The sequence below is a fragment of the Macrobrachium nipponense genome, chromosome 42 (genome assembly GCF_015104395.2).
Source record: "Macrobrachium nipponense isolate FS-2020 chromosome 42, ASM1510439v2, whole genome shotgun sequence".
In the NCBI taxonomy this organism is placed as follows: Eukaryota; Metazoa; Arthropoda; class Malacostraca; order Decapoda; family Palaemonidae; genus Macrobrachium; species Macrobrachium nipponense.
In genome coordinates this window covers 29938624-29962164 of record NC_061103.1, presented here as the reverse complement: position 1 = coordinate 29962164, position 23541 = coordinate 29938624, and the positions used below count along the sequence as shown (strand labels likewise).

The 23541-nt window shown below is 39.9% G+C and overlaps 2 protein-coding genes across 8 annotated transcripts in view; both read right to left on the bottom strand.

Moving 5' to 3' along the window:
- LOC135213034 (lysine-specific demethylase 8-like) overlaps positions 1-23541 on the bottom strand; it is a 292898-nt gene that overhangs the window by 15102 nt on the left and 254255 nt on the right. For 3 of the 7 annotated variants that reach the window (XM_064246851.1, XM_064246852.1, XM_064246853.1), the window contains one exon: positions 4008-4651. In XM_064246851.1, the coding sequence (XP_064102921.1) occupies positions 4008-4563 (556 nt within the window). In that variant the 5' untranslated portion in view covers positions 4564-4651. Of the gene's footprint in view, positions 1-4007; positions 4652-7422; positions 7560-17222; positions 17428-23541 lie in introns of all 7 variants that reach the window. The other 4 variants (XM_064246846.1, XM_064246849.1, XM_064246848.1 and 1 more) reach the window with 3 other exon arrangements.
- Positions 18757-23520, bottom strand: LOC135213038 (ceramide synthase 2-like). The gene is made up of 2 exons (XM_064246863.1): positions 23364-23520; positions 18757-20770 (listed from the first exon to the last, which is right to left on the bottom strand). The coding sequence occupies exons 1-2, from the start codon at positions 23436-23438 to the stop codon at positions 19673-19675; spliced, it is 1173 nt and encodes a 390-aa protein (XP_064102933.1). The 5' UTR covers positions 23439-23520; the 3' UTR covers positions 18757-19672.

Genomic DNA, 23541 nt, shown 5'->3' with positions numbered 1-23541 from the left:
CTCACTTAAATCATATGTCTCCCACAAGTTACAAGAGACTGAGCAACTTCCAAATCCAAATGCGATCGTTGGCACTGTGCCACCTCCATCCACAAATTCAGAGACACTGCGACGTTTTGGAAGTTATCACTCGGGATAGACAACATCCAATAAGCCAATAAGCATCAGTTTCTGAATGAGTACTCACAAGTAACCCGAGACCATCATCAATGCATGGATGTGGCTGAGCGTACAATAAGATTACGGGAAGACATCCAGCCAATATTACAGGGCTACTATAAGGTCAATCCTGATAAAGCCAGAAGGATTAAGGAACAGGTCCAGCTCCAGCTTGAGCTTGGCCTGATCAAAAGAAATATAATCACATGGTCCTTGCCTGTTGTCTTGGTCCCTAATGAAGGGGGATGGGGACAGGCTTTTTGTATAGACTAGAGGAAGCTTAATGAAGTGACTCAGCCTGAGCATTATCCCCTCCCAAGGTTCAAGACATGCTTAGACAGTCTAGGTAGTGGCCCCCATACCTAAGTAAAATAGATCTTGAAAAAGGATATTGGCAGGTGCCCCTATCAAGAGGAGTCGAGCTCTCTGACCGCTTTCTTCACTCCCAAGGCTTTCTACCAGTGCAGAGTAATGCCATTCGGCTTAAATTATGCCCTGAGTTTTCAAAAGCATAAATAAAATCCATAAATAAAATTACTTAGTGACATATTCTCACTCTTAGGAGGAACATCTGAAAATTCTTCAGCAGAGCCTAAAGGCCCTCAGAAAGGCAAATCTGGTAACCAACCTCAAAAAATGTTAGTTCGGGGTGGCAGAGATAATTCACCTTGGCCACTGTGTTGGAAGTGGGACGCTAATGCCTAAGGATACAAATATTCAAGCCATCTGTAATATGCTGTATCTGCAAACAAAAAGGGAGGTGCAGCGATTTATCAGCAAGGCTCACTACTTTCACCGATTCATCTTGAACCTTGCTGATGCCACTGCCCCTATATTGAACCTTTTTTGCAGAAAACAAGTGTTCTGGTGCACTCTGGAATGTGAGGAGGCATACAATAATCTCAAAGTAATTCTCGTCAGCAAGCCGTTCTCCACATGCCCGATTACGTCAGAAATTCTGCTTAGCAGTTGATGCCAGTGACGTCGGCATCAGTGCAGTCCTGTTCCAGGAGAAAGAAAAGGTGAAGCACCCAGTGGCCTACTATTCCAAAAAAACTGAATCTAGCTCAGACGAGATATAGCACCACATAAAAAGATCTTTTGGGCATGATACTGGCTATGAAGCAATTTGAGTCTTACCATGCAGACCATGAATTCCCTTTGACCATTTTAACCAATTACAATCCTCCAGGATGTGCCATGTTATCTGTCTGCTAACACTGGCACCCCCTCAAAGAGTAAAGATACTTCCTTCTTGCTACTATCCTCCTTCCTTGTAATGTACGAGCCCTGGCTCACTGTAATGTAATCCTACGTGTATGTTAAACGTGTACTTAAGATAGTGCTAATGGCACTTGTATTTATGATGCCTCGCCAGGCACATCTTAAAGGCACACTAACTTACACAGTTATTTCTTATCATTAGGTGCATGAAGTATTTTAAGGAATTATTTTAAATTAACCCATTTGTTATGGTTTTGTTACATATTAAGTAATTAAGTTGTGTTTTTAACTATTATTTTGTTTGAACTTGTACTGCTGCCCTAATATTATTAAAAGTTAACATAAAATATAACTTCCTAACAGCCCAATTAATTCTGTCAAAGTAATGTCATAAGTGACACTTGTATTTTATAGACATACCCCACAGAATTATTGATCGTTTTTAGAGGGTAACAGAAACCCAATAGGGAAGTGAACAGAGATATTAACTTGTCAGTTGAGTTTACGTAATTGCAGCCATTCCAACCCGATCAAGGGTGTCAATGTCGACTAGGTTGGGGAGTTGCAACGAGAGAGACCTCTCTCAATGCAAACTCTTCCTCCAAGCTCAGAAGCAATGTACGTACAATATGAGAATACTTTACAATCTCAGCAATAATAACCATTGTTTAATTTCATAATGTAAAGTCAAACTGTGGGAAAATTCGCCCCCTTAATTGTCCCTCTCGACTCTACTTTTGGGTAATCTCTTAATCTGTTCCTTTGTCCAAATGGCTCCCAAAAGGCCGCCATTTCAGGTGGCATCCTTCGGAGCAGCAAAGTAACCATATATGTTTTTTATTACAGATAGGAGCTTTCTGTTGTGGATCTGTGTATCAGGTTGTGTGCACAGTGGCATAACCACTGTTCCTCTCCCCTGCAGTGCCCTTTGAAGTGGACCCCCTTTATTGTTTGTTTGTTTTGTTTGTATGGTGTTTTTATGTTGTATGGAACCAGCAGTTATTCAGCAACGGGACCAACGGCTGTACGTGACTTCTGAACCACGTCGAGAGTGAACCTCTATCACCAGAAATACACATCTCTCACTCCTCAATGGAATGGCCAAGAATCGAACTCGCGACCACCGAGGTGGGACGCCAACACCATACCAACCATGCCACTGAGGCGCTAAGGACCCCCTTTAGAGATACTTCAGAGAGTTACCTATTGGATGTGGGTCTTGTATTATGTATTATACCTGTCCCTATTTACGCTTCATTCGTCTGATATGTGTTTTTCTAATGTAAATACAATTAAGTGATCTGCATTGTTTACCTAATAATTCCCCACCTGTGAAGAAGGCCTTCAGCCAACACCTTTTTGTACATGACTTACTTGAACACTTTTGTTAAGTCAGATTTCTAAATTTTCAAGGTAAGTTACGCATTTAGCGTAAACCATATCAATATATATATGTATATATATATATATATATATATATATATATATATATGTGTGTCTGTGTGTGTGTATGTATTTTGAAAGTTTATTTTTTCTTTAATAAATTCAACCGAAATCGCTTTTGCTAAAAACCCCTAAAAGTTTATGTTCCTAAATATTTGTAGCATTAGCCCCATCACTGATTAATCTTCCTTCTTTTCTGGATGAAGTTGACCTCTAACAAATCAGTTTTCTTTCATGATTTCTTTCCTGGCAAGAATAATTCTAGTTTGATTTTTCTCGTCAATTTTAACCTTTGTAATTTTTTGGTGAACATTAGTCCATCTAAGAGTAGAAAAGCTTTTTTTTTAAAGATAGGTATTGAGTTGTGTCAACTAAACCAAGAATTTACTGGTGAGCGCAACAGTTTAGTCTAGTGGACGTTGAGATTCAAGTCAGAGCAGCAAAGATGCCGAGACAAACACTCTTGACTAAAGAAGCAACACAAAACATTTCAAAAGCTGTCCCCCTTGGCACCACTGCCTGCTTAATTCCAGAACTGAAGACTGTTTCAGTAACCGAATTGTGGTCTTCTATATGAACGGAATGAGAATGATGCCAGAGTTATGTACCACATTGAAAGCTTGTGACTCAATTAAAATGCTGATAATAAATATATCGGAGGTTTCAGTCATCAAAAGCCACGATCATTTTCAGTCGGTCACCAAAAGAGTAAATGATGAATAAATAAATAAAGAATGAACAGAAAGACAAAAAAGCTCGGTATCAAGGAGCCAACTAGCATAATATTGTTTATCAGTTTCGCTGTCAGAAAAATAAGGTCGTATGTCCTTAATCACGGGATAATTAACTGAAATATCTGATTTACTTCCTGCCGTACTTAAAGATCTAATCTGTGTTTATGATCTGTGAAGTTTAACTTTCGCTTTCCGTTGACTGGTAACGCTTCTCACTGAATAATCATTTAGTGATCATTGCTTCATAGTTTCAGAAATTTTTCGAATACAAATATGATTTTACGGTAAAAAGGTCAAAAAAGAAAATCAAATTTAGAATCGTATTGGATCGTTTGAAGAGTTAACTATTTACTACAGGCCAGCTAAGCTTAGTCTGTTGAATTCCTACATCGAAAAACTGAATAAATGTTACTAATCAAAATGAGGAGAATGTCTCCAAGAACTTACCAGTGTTAAGTTTCTGCCACGCATAGTCTAAGAGTGCTTGAGCTTTAACGAAACTTTTCTGGAGGGAGTCTTTACTTTCTGGGGTGAAAAGAGGCCCACGGAGAATTTCGGACAACGTATGACAAACCCATTCTCCAGCAGCATCTCTGTCGAAGGTTCTGGGCAACGCATATTTTTCACCAAGTATTTGGAGCTGAACAGCCAAACCTTTCCGCCCCTTCCGACTGTTTTTAAGATGTCCCTCTTTGATATCTTTGTCTATACCTTTATCGTCGATGGTTGTAACACGATCATCCTGTTCGAGAGGTCTTGAGACATTCTGTTTACCTCCCGGGTTCCTTACACTGGTGTCGTCTTGGCATTCTTTCCATCGTTTGCTGGATTCCCTTCTCGGCTCATGCTCATCATCTGAGCTTCTTTTAGAACCTTCTCTATCAGTGTCGGGGATCCTCTTTTCTGCCCTGTCGTCCTGAGGATCCTGCGAAATTTCGTCCAACTCGCTCATTATTCTATCTCGAAGGATATCCAAGGCCGTTCTTATATCTGCTTCTTCCATTCTTCCTTCTCAGTTTCTTATCAGATGATGTTGTCTTTGCTATGACGTATATTTCATTTCGCTCTCTCGCCTCTCACAGGATGGACAACTGGAAGAAAAAATATGTATATATAAAAAGAGGGCTTACATAAAGAACTTTGCGAAAAAATACAGTGACTAATTTAAGCTCAATTTTATGAGACTTAAAAAATCTTAAACTCTGAACTCCATCGCAAAAAATCAATAAAAAATATATGAGAAGTAAAAAGGTTCTGACATAATTTTTTGTTTTGTTTTTTCAAGAACCAGTGTTTAGCTAACAAGGTGGTTATTAATGAACGTAGCACAAATACTGTGATGAATGATTCCATATTGGATGTGCGAACTCAGCTAAGATTGAGTGAGGTCATTCATTTCAGCAATCCATTTGTGTCTGCTGTTGACTGGTTCCCCTTTTTCACTTCATGGCCTCAATGATTCTTGCCATCAGTACCTATGTCTTTTCTTCGTAACCCCATATCCAAGCGCGCGAAGGCTATGGAATGCAACTTGGCATTCAGAGGTTTCCCGTTATATTTTTCCGTGAGAAAAGGCGCACATGTTGAATATTGTAAGATAAGAATAAATTAATGTATCCTCTAAAGGATGAATCGGCCGGATTGGGCTGAAAGGTTTGGATACTACATTGACAGGGGAATGGTTTCCTTTCTTAGCTTTTAAACTGTGAATGAGATACGCACTGCCCGTGTTAGACTTCCTTTGAAACAGTCAATCTAACCATTGTTTTCCTAGCTTTCGTCGGCATCTGTATTTACAAGTGGTTCGCCATTTACATAGTTCGTCGGTTCTGGCTGTCAATTTTTGCAAAATCCAGACTTGTTTCTGCTCCTGGAACAATAATGCACCCGACAATGCCCACTCGTAATATGACCCGGTTGTACAGTACCAAATCACGTAAGCCCCTTGCCTTATTCCAACACACCTGCCGTAGCTCTTTTGCTTACAATGAGCCTCAAAGGTAGGAAGATTGAATCCTGAATACATTGTTCTACGCACATACCTGGCAACTGAGAGAGGTGCTCGGTTTTTCTTGTATTACTACATGAAATGTGATCTATTCTGTCTAAAAGTTCTGTTATGTGAATTATTATTGTAAAATATACGATTTTCTAAAAACAGTAAGAAAACTGATGCTGAATACAAGTTTAACATATAAAATAAAACAGTTCAACGGCATCAGTAAGGTATTGTTGCCACTGAAGGTAGATCAAATGAGACAGGTAAATAAATTAGCCATGCTTTTTTCTTTTCATTACGCATATCAATAAAGATTAAAAAAAGTCTAACTATACCTACCAGCTAACTTCAAATTCACCCTATGCATTGGAACTCTACTCGTAGCCAAAAAAATTTTCTTATACAAAATATACAGGTATATCAAACATATGTCCCGGTCAGTCGTGTGAATATTGTGATGATAAAATAAGACATGCTGTAATTAGGTACATAAAATGGACTTTTCACGGAAAATTTTTTTTTCTCTTGCCAAAACTAAAAATCAAAAATTAAAAATCAAACCAAGCAAGAAATCAGTTGAAAAGTGAACTTACAGAGGAATGAATCTATTGTGTTCTGAATTTGCTAACCACACTTTGTCAGATGAATCTGATCATCATTTTAGCAGTAATGGTGAATTCGAGGAGTTCACCGAATTTCCTGACATAGAAAATTTAATACCTGAACCACAGCCTAAATTTGCATAGGCTAGACGTTTCCGTAGAAGAGCCGAGGCTCTTGGGACTTTGATAAAGTACTTTAACTGATATAGGGATGGGTTTAGTTATTTCTTATTTTCCAACCTAAGAGCTTAAGCTATTGTAACATGGTATCCCCTTCCTAAAGAGGAAGGTAGATGATTTATTTAATTGTAATTTACTTAAGGCTCCTTCCTCATACAGAAAGCAGATGTCTTAGGCTCTATGCGGCGATGCTAAGAAAGTGGTTGTTTACCAAACTAATTCCTTAGGCATGCGTAAACATGATCACAGAATCTGTTTCTTTTGATTTTCAGGTACTTCAGTATTTCCCCAGGTAGTATTATTATGCTTGTGAAGTCAACGCAAATGATTTACTTATACGGAAATATTATTTGTGCTTTCTTTCACACAGGCTTCTACCTTCTTAACTTCATGGAGACTAGTCATGTAGTTGATAAAAGAGGCAGAAGTAATGAAAGGGACTTGAAGAACAGGGTGATCGCCTTCTTCCTTCTGAACGTTTAAGGTGTATCCAGTGATGGTGAAAAGAATAAAATCTTTACGAATGAATATAGGCTCTCGAAGCCATCTATATCACAAGGTAATTAAGAGGCCAGTTGAATGAAATTAGCCTTCATCCGTTGTGACGTAAAGTTTCAACTTTCACATCAGCATTACTTTTTTTATTCATTGGTGTCTTTCCTCTCTAAGGTGAAAACTCTACAAATGCTGAAACTGTAGTAAATAACATTATAACGGGAGAATGCGTCAATAACGTGATAAAATTGGCATCAAAATACCTTTGAACCAGTTGTTTCTCATTCACATCTTCAACCATGATTTTTCGGTTTGGCTTTCAGTGATGGAGAGAGACCCTATGGTTCAACTGCTTCATCCTGCATGAAGCTTTCCACAGAAAACTAATACCTAGATGCAACCTCCAGTGTTTAAATAAGATAGATTGATGTGCAATATGAAAAAAACGTAAGAAAGAGCTAAAGTCAGCCGTAGCCAGACTTTAAAACAAAAAATGATGGTGCGCAAACTATACCAAGACTTTCCATGCATTAATGGTAAGAAAAAATAGTCATATCTTCATTAACGGAAGATTAATTTAAGTTACAATTTTCGTAAAGTATATATTGTCCTGGTAAAAGGTTTTTGTCCAGGAGAAATCCTTTTTGTTAATGGATGATTACTTGTTTTAAAGAAGTCAAAGACGACTGCCTAGAACATGTGGCACACGTGTGCAGTTTCCATCTGAAACAAAGGGAATGGTTCAGTCTCTGCTCTTTATCCAGTGCTAAACTTTGTGTCTGTGTGAGTTTTTGCTTATTCAAGTGCCAAGGAACTGTACTGCATGTAAGCCATCGTGGCTCTTAAGAAGGCTAGAGATGCCACCAAAGCAAAGTGAGGGAGAGAGATGAAATATAGATTCAAAAGCAAATAATAGAAAATTGTGAAAATGCTGTCCAAGTGGTTGAACTAGCAATGAGCACGGAGTGACCAAACAAACAATTTCTACTATAATAAAATCTAAAGAAGCTATCAAAGCAGCTGATGCTGCTAAGAATGTGACAACTGGTATAAAAACAAGTCTCAGACAGTTGAGGAGGGTGAGATTTTGTTGTTGGTTTGATAAATGAAGAACAACCCTGGAACAAGCACTGATAAAGGTAACGCCCAAGAGTTCAAAGCTAGTCAAGGATGGTGGATGGTGTGATATATTAAGAAGAGAAGTGGTGAAGCATCGGGAGGCAGGCAGTTCTGCCAAAAATGCTGCCAGAACAAAATGTTAGACCGTTCAATCACTATATGAAGGCTGAAAGTTTTGTTCTCCAACTAATATCTAATTGTTGATGAAACACACCTGTTTAGGTAGAAAATTTCAAACAGGACCTATATTACCTAAGAGGAGAATTCATTGCCAGGGCACAAGCCATTCAAGCACAGGCCAACACTCCATAGCTCTGTGGGAATGCAATTGGGGACCTCAAACTTAAACCTTTGCTTGTCTGCCATTCTGAAAATCTGGTGATTTTTAAGAAAAATAAAGTAATGAAAAATAAATTAAATGTAGATTGGAGGGCTAACAGTAAAGCTTAAGGAAAATCGGAAATTTTTTTATTGAATGAATGAACACAGTGACTGTCCCTACCATCAAGATATGCAATAAAGAGAAGCAACTGCCTCTGAAGACCCTTCTTGTAATGAACAATGCTCCGGCTCATCCTCCGGGTTTGGAGACCAAGATGCTGTTAGATTTTGGAAGAACACAATGCCACTTTACAATGAAACTTTTACAATATCCCTGATCTGCAATTGAAGAAACTGCCTCATGAGAAAATAACATCATTTATGATTTGATGAAACACCTTCCTACTGATACTAAAGCACCAAAAAGGCTGCCCAACACCATAATGAAGCCCTGAGCCAATCAACATCAGTAACAAAACAGGCTAAGAACTTCGCTGGAGATCTGCTAGAAGACACAGAGGGTACTGAACAGACTCCAGCAACAAAGATAGCCAGGAAGACCAGGCAGAAATACAGTCACAGAGAGGAGAAACTTAGAATACAAAGGTGGAAAATCATGGAAGGGGTGGAAGATTTCAAGAACTGAAAAAAGTTACATAGACAAAGAAGAGTCACTCAGAAGGATAAGAAATGGAGATCTAGGTTATGATGGAGAAAGGCTGATAATAGGAGCACAATATCAGCAAATGACCAGTGTAGGTTTTGTCATGTAGCAGTTGAGTGCAAATGATCTGACATCAGCCTGCCAGACCTTGCTTGTAGATGGTCACTACACAGTCCGCTACAATAAGATCTGTAAATATATACTGTACATTGGAAAATATGTAAAAAAACACAGAATTGAAGCGAAAAAGTGTGGGAGCATGAACCAGATCCAATCACCTCCAATAGGGCTGTTACCATCTCTTATGACAAGGAAATTCCAACAGGAAGATATATAGAAGGAGGTGCTATAAAACCTGATATTGTGATCTGGAACAAGGAGGAAAAAACAGCAAAGATCATAGATGTGACAGTACCCAGTGACTCTGGCCTCAATAGAGCTGAAAGGCATAAAATAACAAAATACCAAGACCTGGAGAATGACCTGAAAAGCACATGGGAACTGAAGGAAATAGAAATAATACCTGTGGTGGTAGGGGCAACAGGACTTATAAAGAAAAACCTGAGAAAATATCTTCAGGCTATACCAAGTTGCCCAAGTATAAATGAGGTGCAGATTGCTGCCCTGAAAGGAACGGTAAACAACTTGAAAAGAGCCCTCGGATATAAGGCCAGTGGAATATAGAGGTACAACCATAGATGCCAGGCTGGGGCCAATTGCACCTCTGATGTAAATTGAAAATTAAGAATAACATAAGCCAGAGAGAAAGGCTGGAAAATGGTCTTATTACTCCAAGCTGCAAGCCAGGAAAGGATGATTTCTGACAAATGACCTTAGCTATGCTGCATTTGTACATTGATTGATGTGATTTTAAAAAAAAAACTACCTACTTACGAATCAGTTTGCCTTCACAGGAGAAAATAAATACTTTGGATCCTCTACTCCACCTCTGCAACCTGTTAAGAGAGTTTTTACAGATGGCACTACATGGTGGTTGGCATCATATGGCAGCCTCTAAAATTAGGTATCATATGTAACATTCTAAAACTCATTAAACATTTTTCTGTCAGCAAGATATCTTTAGGTAAAAATTAGAAAAACAATAAATCTTTTTAAATACAAAGATCATTCTATTTAAACATGAAACTATTCCCCAAGGAAGAATACTACATGTCAAAAGGCTTTTCTATAGCTAGCATGTAATAGGATCATGGAAATAAAGTTTTCTGTTTCAAAGACTTCTGTGGATGGTTTCAGCCAAACCACAAATGAAGTTCCAACAACTGAAGTTGTATGGCAATAACCTACCCTATGATAATGATGCAAGGTTTCTTAGAATAATGCTTTACGAGAGACTCATTTGGTCTCCATACATAAACTTTTTAAAGGAAAAGACAAAGTAATCTCTGGATATCTTTATCATGGTCCCCCCAGGGCTCCATAAGGAAGACTAACCAGATTCCGTTTGGCACAGTGATAAAATATAAAAGACAAGACAGGAGGGCTTTATCTCCTCAGTTTTCCCTTCATCCTACTCGTACAGAGGTGACAACAGCACGTATGAATGTTCACCCCAGTCTCATGCCTTTCAATCAGGAGTGTGAGTGGGTTTGAGGGTTCACAGTGACTCCTCAAAGGAGCTTACAAAAGAAACTGACAGTTGACAAAATGGCTTAGCTTACATAATTATGTAGGGGTCAGTCTGTGGGATTATTGCACCTTCACCAGTGCTCTCAGAGATTTCTTCAAAAGAAACATTTCCAAAGAAAGTTAATGATGTACTCACCTTTTGGATGTCATGAGATTTAGAAAGGGTGAGGTTCTGCCTTGTTAATGAGAGAAGCTAAAACATCTCAGCCTAGAGTGCTACAGTGAAGGAAAAAATAGGACACTCTGTTATGTTTGCCATGATGTGTTGGTAATCCTTGAGTGCTTGAACCAGGAATAATGTTTTAGCTGAAATACTGAGTTCCCTTCCAATAAAATGGGATTTTCCCTTTCAAAGGTCCTCATTCTTGGCCAGGAACATTAGGCCTGGAGACAACAGAAAATGACAACTATGAATAAAAGGAGGCAAACATGTAAGGATGGCTGGTAAACACATAACACAAGTTGACAAGCGGACATGGTAAAATCTGATTTTTGTTATAGCAAAGCTGCTCTTTTTCCTCAAAGCAGTTACTGTTAGGGTCCCTCTGACTCAACAAGAAAGACCAACCAATATCAAAAAATTCTCTCATAGTTGGACTTGGTCAGAATAGTGCTTGATGGCAGTGATAAGGTTTTCCTCCCATTACTCTCTAGTCTGTGAAATCACTCTAACACTCCTTGTTGAATTCCAGAATAATTGAATTCATTGTGCTGAGAAAAGTTAAGTGCATAGTCTTAGAACCTGTGAAGCTGGATAGTTCGCAAGATACTCCATCTGTGAACCTGAAAGGGCTCTCTGACCAAACTGGTCAAACTGACTCTACAGTTCATGTAGTAATAAAAAAACAAAGATGACTCCTTGGCAGGTAAGGGAGACCATTGGGATCTTCAGGTAGCGTGAAAATGGTCTCCTGTTCTGAGATAGTCACATCAGTCTCTTGAAGCTGATGGCTGTCTTCCTGCCTCTCAGACAATTGAAACCACCAAAGCAGACCCATATTTTGTTGGTTCTAAGCAATATCAAGAAGTTGGTCTTCCACTCAGCCAATCTCACTGCAATCGTGCACTCTATTCCACAGATGCCTCAGGCAAGGAAGTGGCACTTGTCAGCAATCCACCTAATAGGGTAAATCAGTGTAATAGCAGACTTCCTCTCAAGCAGACAGCAGCCTTGACTAAGTAGAAGTTTGACAAAGCCTCTTTTCAAATGGCTGCTAACATGCTTCCACATCCAGAAGTGGACTTGTTTACTACATGCGAGAACCATCAACTTCCAGTGTGTCTCTGAACCTGGAAAGTCAGGCAATAATAAAAGATGCATTCCTACAGGAATAGAACAGATGGAGGACAATCTACCTCTTTCCTCCATTGTCCCTACACAATATACAAGCCATTGGTCCTTTACATTAGGAATTACTTTCAGCAAAGATGGAAATGGTTAAACTTTCAAACAAGGTGGTTAGGCAGTTAACTACCATCTGGTAGGTGGCGTCCCACCTGGCCAGATGTAAGCATTCCAAATTGCTTTCAGCCATTGTCTGATGCAGACGTGTTTTCAGACATCTCTGCCTGATTACCATTACTCTGCTTTTACCTGTTGGAAGCTCTCTTGTAATGTCTGTGAATATACTATGTTTGTTTGATTTTGTCTATTTTAGCAATGTAAACCGACAAATCTGATAAGCCTGTGTGGAAGGCCATCATCCCCCAGCGTTGGTGTCCTGGAGTTGGTGGCAAGGGTTGTTCCCATTTTCACTCCCCTATTGACGTGGACCCTCACGCCCTCTGTACACCTTGCAGGGGGCATGACCGTAACACTGTTCAGAATATTGCGCTGAGTGTTGCTCTTGGTCTCCTGCTGGGAGGCACGAGCCGAACAGGAGGGACTCCTAGAAGATTGCTTCTTCTTGGGGTTTGGCTACAAGGTCCAATGTCCCAGGCTCAGTTCTCAGACCAGCTCAATCATACGAATGAGTAGTTGAGGAAGGATCCCAGGGGTCTACTGAAGTTCTCCCTCCTGGAGGGAGAGTAGCTTGGGAGGACTGTACCATGGAAGGATTTGAGGGTCCTCTTCCCAGTGATGTGGACACGTCCGAGATACAGTTGATTTTAGCAGAGATCATCATGCTGATCTGTCAGCACAATGATCTTAGGGAAGGGGCCCCAGCTTCTGTGGCCACCCATCACTCCTCAAATCCTTTAAGGATCCTAAGAAGTAGTCAAGGGTTCCAGTGTGGCTGCCATTATGCTCGCTGGCTGAGGGTGTACTCGAGCAAGTGAATAATCCTGCCTCTTGGCAAGAGAATTGCGTTTGGTCAAACCACTCTGACAAGCTCTTTCCTTCTCCTCTGCCTTGCCAGAAGCATTTCTACATGTCCTCAGAGAGGTCCTTGCTGACTAAGTAGGTTGACCCAGACCTGGTTCGTCTAGGCCCGGGTCTCTTGCTGCCACAACTTTCTTCAGAAGGGGTCTCTCTCTCATACCAAGAAGCAGCAAACCTTGAGGCTACCACCATGGTGGCCCTCATGGCAGTCTCCTGACTGCATCTGTGGTCCTTCATAGTATCCAAGGTTGCCATCTCCTCGAGTTTTATCATCCCTGGAGAGGACTGCACATTTGGGAGACTGTGCCAGTCCGGAAGTATGGCCATCATCTACCTTTCCCCAGTCTGTAGGCATGATCATCTCCTACCTTGTCCACCAAACAGCAAACCTGTGGGCAAACCTGGTGCTGAAGAGGAGGGACGCTGTCCTGAATTGGATCTCCAGGTCTGTAGGTCGCAAGTAAGCATTGACCCTTAAGAATGGACCATTGCTGGGTTCTGGCGCTTTCTTCCCTGGGGAGTTGGTAGATGCTGCAGTGCACAAGTGACATGCCAAAGACAACAACCGCCTTGTTCACCAGGCAGTGGCCAAGAGCTTCGAAAGGTCTGAGGTCTTACCTACCCATGGACCACAGGCCCCTTGCGTGGAATGTAACTCTTGTTTTTAGGAGCCTGACTTGTTCACAGTACAAGCCTTGATGAGAGTCATCAGACAGGGATCATGCTGCTTTCCTTGGCATCGGCGAAGAGAGTAGGAGAACTGCACGGACTTTCCTTCGATGTTAAACACTCGAGGGGATGGGCAACAGTTACGCTCAAGTTCATCCCAGATTTTGTAATGAAGACTCAGAACCCATCAGTCCCAACAGTCCTTCACAATCCCCTCCCTAGAGGACTTTATTGATAATGATCCAGAGGAGATGCTACTTCGTCCTGTCAGAGTGCTGTGTCGCTATCTGAAAAGGACATGACATCTCCAGTCTGAGTGTTGACGACTTCATTAGCACTGGCTCATTCAAGAGTGTCCTAGAACATGATTTCTCCCTGGCTTTGTGAGACGATCAGTAGGCATACTCTGCTGATGGCAAAGACAACACCTGTACCTTCTGTCTGAGAGCTCATGAAGTTAAGGGCATTGGTCCAACCTTCGCAGTCTGGAAGAATCTGTTGGTTCTTCAGGTGTTGAAAACAGGGATGTGGTCTTGACAGACCACCTTTACCTCTTTCTACCTTTCAGACATTGCCCACAAGTCCTAGTAAACTTTTTTCTTGGGACGTATGGTGGCTGCTTGATAAATTGCGTAGCTTACCCGGCTCCCCTCAGGACAGCTTGCATCTCGCCTAATATGTTCAGCTGAGGAAGTGAGAATTACTGGGTGAGTAACTGGCCTCTCCTCCTTTTCCCTCTCTCTCATCCTCCTCCTCCCTTCAGGCAGAAAGTGGATTTGATCAACCGGGAAGAGTAACCCAGGTGTTGCAAACTCCAGTCAATTCAGGGACTCACTTAGATTCTTCCCTTCAATGGTTGAGTCTACCTAATGTAAAGGACCAATGATTGTGTATCATGTAGGAACAAATCACAATTTTATTTTACATAGTTTGTATTTTTCCTAAATATACAAGCTTGAGGTCCTTTACATTACATTTCATGGCCACCTCGTGTCACCCCTCAATCTCATACCTGGGTCAAAAAGGCAAATTGGACTGTTTACATGCAGGCAGATAGGACTCCTGCCTACTGGATGGTAGTTAATTGCCTAACCACCCTCTTTGAAAGTTTAATGGACGTTCCCAGCTTCGCTGAAAGTAATTCCTAATGTAAAGGACCTCAGGTTTGTATAGTTAGGAAAAATACAAATTACTTAAAAAATTTGTGATGATTTGAAAAACTGCTAACCTTCAATGGAACTACCTACCTAGCAGTAAAAAATTGGTTGAATAGTCATAGGTTCCTTTTGCTTCAACAACAGTCAAGAAGATCAGTTCTATTGTTATCTGCTGTTCTATCCCAGACAGCAGGAGGGAAAGTTGTCTACTCATTCTACTTCCAGAGCTGCAATCTTCACGTGTGGATTTTTAAAGTCTAGTCTACTGTAAAGACTATTCACCTAACATTACTTGGTACATAGTGCAAAAACCATGGACTTCATCTGTCCCACAATACCACTCTGTATGCAGTGTGGTTGGGTTGCCTCTATGATAAGAGACTGGCTTAAATCTCTTTTGAAACAGTTTTATACCTTTTCGAGGACAAGTGCCTTGATATTATTACAACAATTATGGCATCATTCTGACTAAGAATGAAGGCCCTTGGAAAAGGAAATCCACTACTATGATAAGGGAACTCAGTATTATAGATAACACATTATGCATGGTACAAGCATTCCAGGTTTACCTTAATGTCACAGCAAACATCTTAGATGGTCCTCTATTCCTACATCGTAGCACAATGAAGCCACTCTCTCTTCAAGGGCTGAGAATTATTTCAGTGTCTGATTAAAAAGGCAGACCCTCAATCCTTTCCTAAATTGCCTGATAATTCCGCAGGTGAGTACATGACCCTCTTTCTTTGGAAACGTTTCTTTTGAAGAAGTCTCCAATGTATAGGGTGGTCATCAGAGGGTCATTCCACTAACAACACTCCCATTAGATTTTTTTCCATTTGGGTCACTAGGGTTTCTTTATCAGGAGCTAGGCCATTACAACACATGTCAAGTTCTTTTGTATGCTTCCATGAGGATGAACAATAACTAAGCTATCAAAAAACAAGTTTTGATGAAAGAATGACCTATTTGTGTACCTGCTGTGAGTCCTCAAAGCCACCTGCTTTCCCCAATAGAAAGTCATGGGAATCTGTGGTGAGTATTTTCTTTTACAGAACTGGTGAGTATTGAGGAAAATGGCAGAATAATCATTGATAACCACCGTTGCTGAAATGCTAGCCTCCAGAAACCAAACAATTAATCCAGTCACATGGAGGTAGCAATAGAATCTCAAGGACCGTGACTAAAATTCTATTGGAAAATTCATCATTTTTATCCAGGACTGATTATCCTGATGCAGATGTTAGTTTTGAATACTTAAGATGACAATGCCGTGCTGACCAAGATGCAAAAAAGAAAGGAAAAAGTAGACATAAGTATCCAAAGACATTGCATCGGGATATTCATCTTCCACATTTCATTTGCAAAAAGATCCGCTAATCGAGTATTCCAAGTTGTCTACACTCCTGAAGATGTAGCAAACTACTTCAGTGAGACGAGGGTATTCACTCTTTTGACACAAAATGCCATAGCATTCTCAGTACCTAAAACACAATGTGGGGAATGAGTCAATATATCTCTCCAATGACCAAAAGAGAATTCACAAAACAGTAATGATAAGACTTATCATTACTTTGTCCCTCTTTGGTCGCTGAGATAAAATTCTGTAAAAAGTTGGTTTGAATAAACAACTGATATTTGGTTTTCAACTAGCATCATGTATATATATTCGATTGGGGAGCAATTACTTAACCAATTTAATGTACCATATAGTTTTGTAAGATCTGCTACTTTGAATATTTTCTGAAATAAGCATATCAACCAATTTCTGAAGAGTTGGTTTTAATTACCAAAATTACTGTAAACAAGAAATCCAAATAAGGGGAAAATAAGGTATATGCTTATATTCAACTTAACTATTAAAAAACCAAAAAGTTCAACTTAACTATTAAAAAACTAAAAAGGCAATCGCACAAGCAACTATTATATAATTGTGAATTTCCCATTCAACTTACTCCGTCTACTGGGATAAGCCATTCTTATTTTATATAGTAACTAGACTGGTAAGTTGAATGGGTAACTCACATTGGTGTGATGGATACTGAGGAGTATGTAATTACCTTTTCCGTTTTTCAACAGTTAAGGTGAACATAAGAACGTACCTAATTTTCACCTTTTTTAGATTTTTGTCTACAGTCATTTTGGCAATATCAACTAACGTCTCTAGAATTGGTTGTTGAGCTATTTTCAGAAAGTATTCAGGTTCATTCCTATAAAACAGGCATCCGACAGATACTCAAAATAGCATGACAGGATAGAAATAAATGGTACAGGTAACAAATCTATTGAAGATTGTTAATCCTCAACTGTTTATAGATGTAACTAAAATCAATTCATTCTCCTTTTCTACAGTACAACTTTATTCAGATAATTTAGTGGCTTTTCAACAGGGATGAGATTTTATTCGTTAAATTATCAACCAGTAAAATTCAGCAACAAATAAATTATGAATATTTTTTTCTGCAAGACTGAACCTTTAACCTTACCTCGGGTCCCTTCCCAGCTGACTGTTGTCCAATTTCGTTTCTTCAGTAATAACACTGATTTCTGGCCAAATAAGAGAGCATGTACCTCGACTTATTTGCAATTAATGAAGTGTTTGTCGAATCTTGCTTTGCATATACGCTCTCTCTCTCTCTCTCTCTCTACCGAAGTCCTTAACATGAGCACCCTGAACACCTGGAAGAATGCCTGGGGATTCATCGAATGACTACAAAAATTGCTTGAGTTATGAATTCAGTTATAGAACCATAAAAAAAAGAAGTTATAAAAAATAAGTACAGGGGAGTGTAACCTTATAAAGATGTCACTTTTTGACAGAGGTCAACGAATTGTTTTTTCTGTTAGTGATTGTGTGAACTAAAAGTTGCAGTAACATGAACTAACAAAAAATTATAGCGAGACATTTTTTGCAAACATCCACACCACTGGCGGCCATCCCGTGACGTGTCCCATCAGACATAAATGAACCTTTTGCACTGACTTCGCCAGCGTACACCATCACAGACAGACCAACCCATTTATTTCATCCACAACAGACCACAGTATTATCTTACCTCACAGTGACATCCAGATCCTGTCACATTTTGCAATTTCAGTTTTCCTGTCAGTTACGTTCCTCTAGTTTACTTGATCAAAGTCAAAGAGATTTCTTGGTAGGTAAAATGGCAATGAATCTATTCACATTAAAAATAGTGCAAAGTATCTCAGGGCTACCTAGTTTTGAAGTCATTATCCTTGAAGAAGCTGAGGCATGATTTCCATTACCTTGGAAATGTTGTTCTTTCAGTATTACTCAATATTATTATTGATCCTTTCAGCCAAATATAACTCCATTCAATAATACTGGATCGTTCAGGTCCCGACCCTACTGAAGAAGAGGCAGATCAAATCTTCAGCATTGTACTGTAGTAGAATCACATCAACCATGCATTTGATGTCTAGGCCAGTCCCTTACGACGCTCATGATTGGCTATTGATAAGCCAATCACAGGGCTGGAAACTTTCAGTCTCTCTCGAGACTTCACATAGGCAGGATGAATGTTCCACCTCTCCTGAGGGATACTTTTGAAAGACGTATCCCTCAGGAGAGGTGGAACATAGATCCTACCCATGTGAACTCTCGAGAGAGATAGTTTCCAGCCCTGTGACTGGCTTATCAACAGCCAATCAGGAGCGTCGTAAGGGACTGGCCTAGACATCATATGCACGAGTGATGTGAGTCTACTATAGTACTATGTGGAAATGCTTCAGTGGGACATAGTCCTGATTCAGTAAAAGATTTACATTGGAAAGATTCTTTGTCTAAGTTTTGGAGATTCTGGATAAGAGGGTCATCTTCAACAACCGCGCAATATTTCGCAAGTAGTAAAAGACATTGCCTACGAAGTATGTAATGGACTTGATAGATAAGTTTCATGACTTGAATCCAAATGACAACTTTAAGCCTTAAAATACTGTACTTTAATAATATCACATCTGCTGCAGTCATACCTTGGTGCAGGGGTTTAAAACATAATATGGAAAAAATATTTATTTAAAAAGGACAATAACCTTCACACACTGAACAAGTATACAGTACAACAATTAAATGGGTTGAGGTTAAGCAAGAATAAAAAAAACCGACGGCAAAAATATTTTAGAAGTTTTGAATGAGGACTTTTTTTTTGCAATGTCCTATTTCCCTGTTAACAGTCTTAATGTGAATTGATATTGAGGCAACAGAACAAGATCTGACAAGTATCCTCATGGAAATCAAGCAAAGCATTTATTACATAAACGAACATGATAAATCTGAAGAGAAAAATAGCTTATCAATAAATTATAGAAATGGCTAGTGTAGTGCAGTGTCCTGGCATACTCAAGTGCCGTAATGCATTGTAGTATGTGGCATTAAATGTTTAGTGATAAGGGAATGAGAAGCACTGAAAACTGGTATTAACTCTGTATGACATAATAATACAATGACAATGCTGTATGCAAGGCAATATCGTAGTGGCGAGCCAGTGACATGCAGTGTGTTTCTAAGCATACAAAATTTGTACTGTTCTCATTAACCTAGCAAATACTGTATGTTCAAGCTTCACTCAAAACTGATATATAGGAAATGTGAACATGGCCGGGTCCTTTGATGCTCAAAAATACTTTGTAATCAATTTTCTTGTCTCATATTTTATATAATAAAATGGAGTCCTATGAATAGTGTATAATAATTATCTGGCATTCCAGGATCCTTAAAAAACTCTTTGGCGCTGTACTCAGTGGAAAATCCAATCAGAAAATGACAAATTTTAAATCAATTTGTATTTTTCATAACTAACAAACCTGCGGTCTTAACGTAAAGGAAAATTCTCCAGCAGGCGGTAGAGGATTTTCCCTCACGCTAAAACCAAAGGTTTGTTCTGTAGGAACAATCAAGTGTAAATACTACATGATCTCAGTCGTCTTTTCTTGTGACGCTGCTCAAATCTTCTTCCGAAACCTCTTCTGCACCAGAACGAATGTCTTCAAGGGCGCCACCAGTAAATTTTTTCACGATGATACTTGCAATTAAGCCTGTCCATATCAGATTCAGTATCATTAAACCTATCAGCAAACCTTTGCAGAATATGACAATGGGAATACCAGTTAATATTGGAGCCTCAAAGAAAATACTATGCAGAATCCAAAAAGGATACAAGTAACACCTAGTATATAACCACACTAGCAAGAAAACGACAAACAACACATCAGTGGGGGCATCTATCTGCGCATATTTGAACATCTTCGCTGCAACCAAAGGGATGTCGGCGCACTCGTGCACCATCAAAATGAGGGTTCCCACTCTCACGAAATTGATGATCCAGGAGAAAGTGATGAGAACCACTGTGAAAAAATGATGCAGCATCATTTCCACTGCATCGGACCTTTTGCCTTGAATGGAAAACATCTGCAAGAAAGTCGAAGCCCAATAATAGGACAAACCTACCATGTAATACCACCACAAATCGGGGGTGATGTTATGACGAGGATAATCTCGCCAGCAGATCTCTATGTCCCAAAGCCAAGGTTTGTTAAGCATGACGACCAGACCATAAAGAGTGATGCCTGTGTGACCCAAGAAGTGAAACCCGCATTCAACAAATTTATGGTATTTGGTGCACGCCTCAGAATTGCGTTTGTGCCGCAGCCATCTTTCGACATGTCGCTGAGTCACCTCCAGTTCCCGAGTGACTAAAAGCAACTCTTTTTGAGGTGGTTTGGTTCCATACTTTCTGTACAACTTCTCCAGAGTTTTATTGGAGGGTGGGGGCTTTGCTCTCTTATTGGGGATACCTGCTGAATCAGCCAAGGGAATGAAGATGAAAGGATCCAGCACAAAGAGCTTCAGTATAATGATGAAGATACAGAATAACAAGGGATAAACGAACACATCATCAGCAGCTGGGTACGTAAAGTTTTTGGTAGACTGAAGATCTTTCCAAGTCAGTTCTTTTGGCAACCACAGGCTGGGTGACCAGATCTGCGCGGAAAGCTTGTGCCACCAGACGCCAACCTGTAATATAAGTTATCTTTAGTCAAATAATGGTTAGATCTGACGCATCTCTAGAAAAAAAGTGAACGCAAAATACCCATCCCAAATAAATGTCAAATCTGTAAACATTAGAAATTCCATTTACGACAACTCTCACTAAATTTGGCATAAAACCAAAGTGCAGGGAATTCTGTCACTGTTGCCTTTCTCAGTCAGTATCAAAAATACTTTATAAGCAATTTTAATATGAACTTCATTCAACACATCAGACGATTCTGTTTCAAATTCCAACATCAGATTTAAATGTAAAAGAAACATTAATTTTTACTATGACAGCGTTACTTAAAAAAAACCCAAGTACCACAGATCAAAATATACCAACAGCAACATAAAAAACTAAAATCATATGCTGCAGAATAGTATATTAGTGGGGGTCTTTTTTCAAGGATGGAGACTTGCACACTCTTAGAGCAGCAATTTCGCGCCACTAACAAGAGAAGTTCTGGTGTTGTTCAGCTGTTCTCTGCTGAGCAAGCAAATGCGCAAGTGTCCAGAAATCGAAGACACTTGGAAGAGGCATTATTGCCGCATAGATTCATTCAGTGCCCTTGCAGATGTACTGATTGCTGACCTATTCATTATTTCAGTTAACTGCTGACAGTAAGAAAATGACATCACAGATGCATTATTCATTGGCTGATAAAAGAGACGGCAACAGTTTCACACTTCGTTTGACTTCGGGGCCACATACCCATACCTTCACCCAGACAATTCACATGCCCGCTGAATGAGGACTACCCATACTTCACCTCTGTCGCAATAAATTTTTCCAGTACTCAAGGATCAAAGGACGGAATTAAATTTATCTTACTATTATTATTATTGCTGAACAACGTTAAATCTTCCATGTTCCAAGTAACTGTTCTCACTTTCGTGGTCTGTAAACCATCATCAAGGACAATTTTGCACTCGTTAATGCCGACGTCATTTCCCTCTCACTTGCTTGACAGAAATCTGGCCATGATGCCCAGCACTGGGACACTTTCAGCCATTCCGAGGCCGAAAAGAGGGAGCTGGCCAGGTGCTTCGACAGCAAGACTGTGAAGAAAGGAAGTGGTAACGGAGGTAGAGTAAAAGGCTAAGAAGTGGGGTTACTTTTACTCATGTCGAATGAATCAGAGGCATGTTTCACACGGGCGACATTCTCCACTTCGCGTCCAAGGCCAAGCCCCTTTGCCTCATCACCAAGGCCGTGGCTCTTCAGGACCTGACATTCTCGTTGGACGGGTGGTTTACGAGCTCACCTACCGATTCAGTAGTCCCGAGTTCGATTCCCCGCTCTGCCAGCACGGAGTCAGAGGAATTTATTTCTGGTGATTAGAAATTAATTTCTCGCTTTAATGTGGTTCGGATCCCACAATAAGCTATAGGTCCCATTGCTACGTAACCAGTTGGTTCCTAGCCACGTAAAAATATCTATATATTCCTTCGGGCCAGCCCTAGGAGAGTTGTTAATCAGCTCAGTGGTCAGGCTAAACTAAGATATACTTTTCTTCGAGAAGTGTGATGGACAACTTCATCCGGATAACTGACGATCGTTAGGACGGACTCTTGGTTTTGACTTTGAATGGTCTTGTCTTCCATTCATTAAGTAAACAAATCAGACAGGTCCTGAAGTCCAGCAGAGTTAAATAATAGTGGAATATTTTGCCATTGTGTATCTTTAGCTTTGGGTTTCCTTTTTCTGTCATTTTGTATTCAAATTTATGCAGTTACTAACGCTATAATTTCTATTCCAATTACGATTCTAACAACTCTCGTGGAGTTTAAAACTCTTCATTATCTTTCCCTTCGTGCTTTTGTAATATTTTCTTGTATAATTGATTTTAACACAATTTCTTCATCCAACCAAACTAAGGGAGTTTTTTCAGTTCGTGTTCGTTTCCCGTGAATCCAGTTTGACGAAAACTGGCATCAACAATATCACCAGCTATTCAGAATAATGCAGTTACAAACACACTCTGTGGGGAAGTACCTTTTATTCCTGCGATAAATGAGAGCACTTCAGTCGTGATGTCAAAGATATTGCAGCCCAAGGTGATCAAAATGAGATTTACGGTTTGAAGTTTCTATTGGATTGTTTGGTTACGTTTCCTTCTCTCTCGAAATGCTTCAAGTCTAAAATTCATTACGCTTCAAAGTTTACGAGAATATTTTTACCTGAAAGACTAGGATGATTGATTGAACATTTAAATCTCAAACGTGGCGTACTTGAAAGGGAAGGGGGGGGCCCCCCCCCCTTTTAAGTACGCACGTTTGAGATACTAAATGTATCAATCAATCACTAGTCTTTCAGGTAAAAATATTCTCGTAAACTCTGTCTTTCTATCGAACAACAAATGCAGATTCCCGACACTTGAGCAACACTTTTAAGTAACTATAACCAAGCATGCAACGGCACAATATTGACGTCAATCAATGGACGATCGTGGCACTGACAGACATCAAGTGAAATGGGGGCATGAGGGTATGGCTGGGTATCCCTCTTAACGCTTCGTTCAAGCTCTACGCAGCGTGAGCGAGATTCTTTCGCCGAAAGTCTGACTTTCAATACCTTTCGCTCTGTCGTCGCGACTTCGTGGGAGAAGGAGGGAGGGAGTGATGAGAGAAGCAACAGAGTTGCTTTCATAAAACTCAAACGAAGGCTGAATCAGTCGAAGGTGTGCGTCACAATAAACCTGAACGAATGCCACCTGGCGGCGTTCCTACGCTCTGTAAGGAGTAGAACCTTG

What these genes read in the sequence shown, in the direction of transcription:
- LOC135213038 (XM_064246863.1), bottom strand. Translation starts at nt 23,438, where the DNA reads ATGAAAGCAACTCTGTTGCTTCTCTCATCACTCCCTCCCTCCTTCTCC. An exon ending in TCGCGACGACAGAGCGAAAG is followed by an intron (nt 20,771 to 23,363) that starts GTATTGAAAGTC and finishes CTTATATTACAG; the next exon opens with GTTGGCGTCTGGTGGCACAA.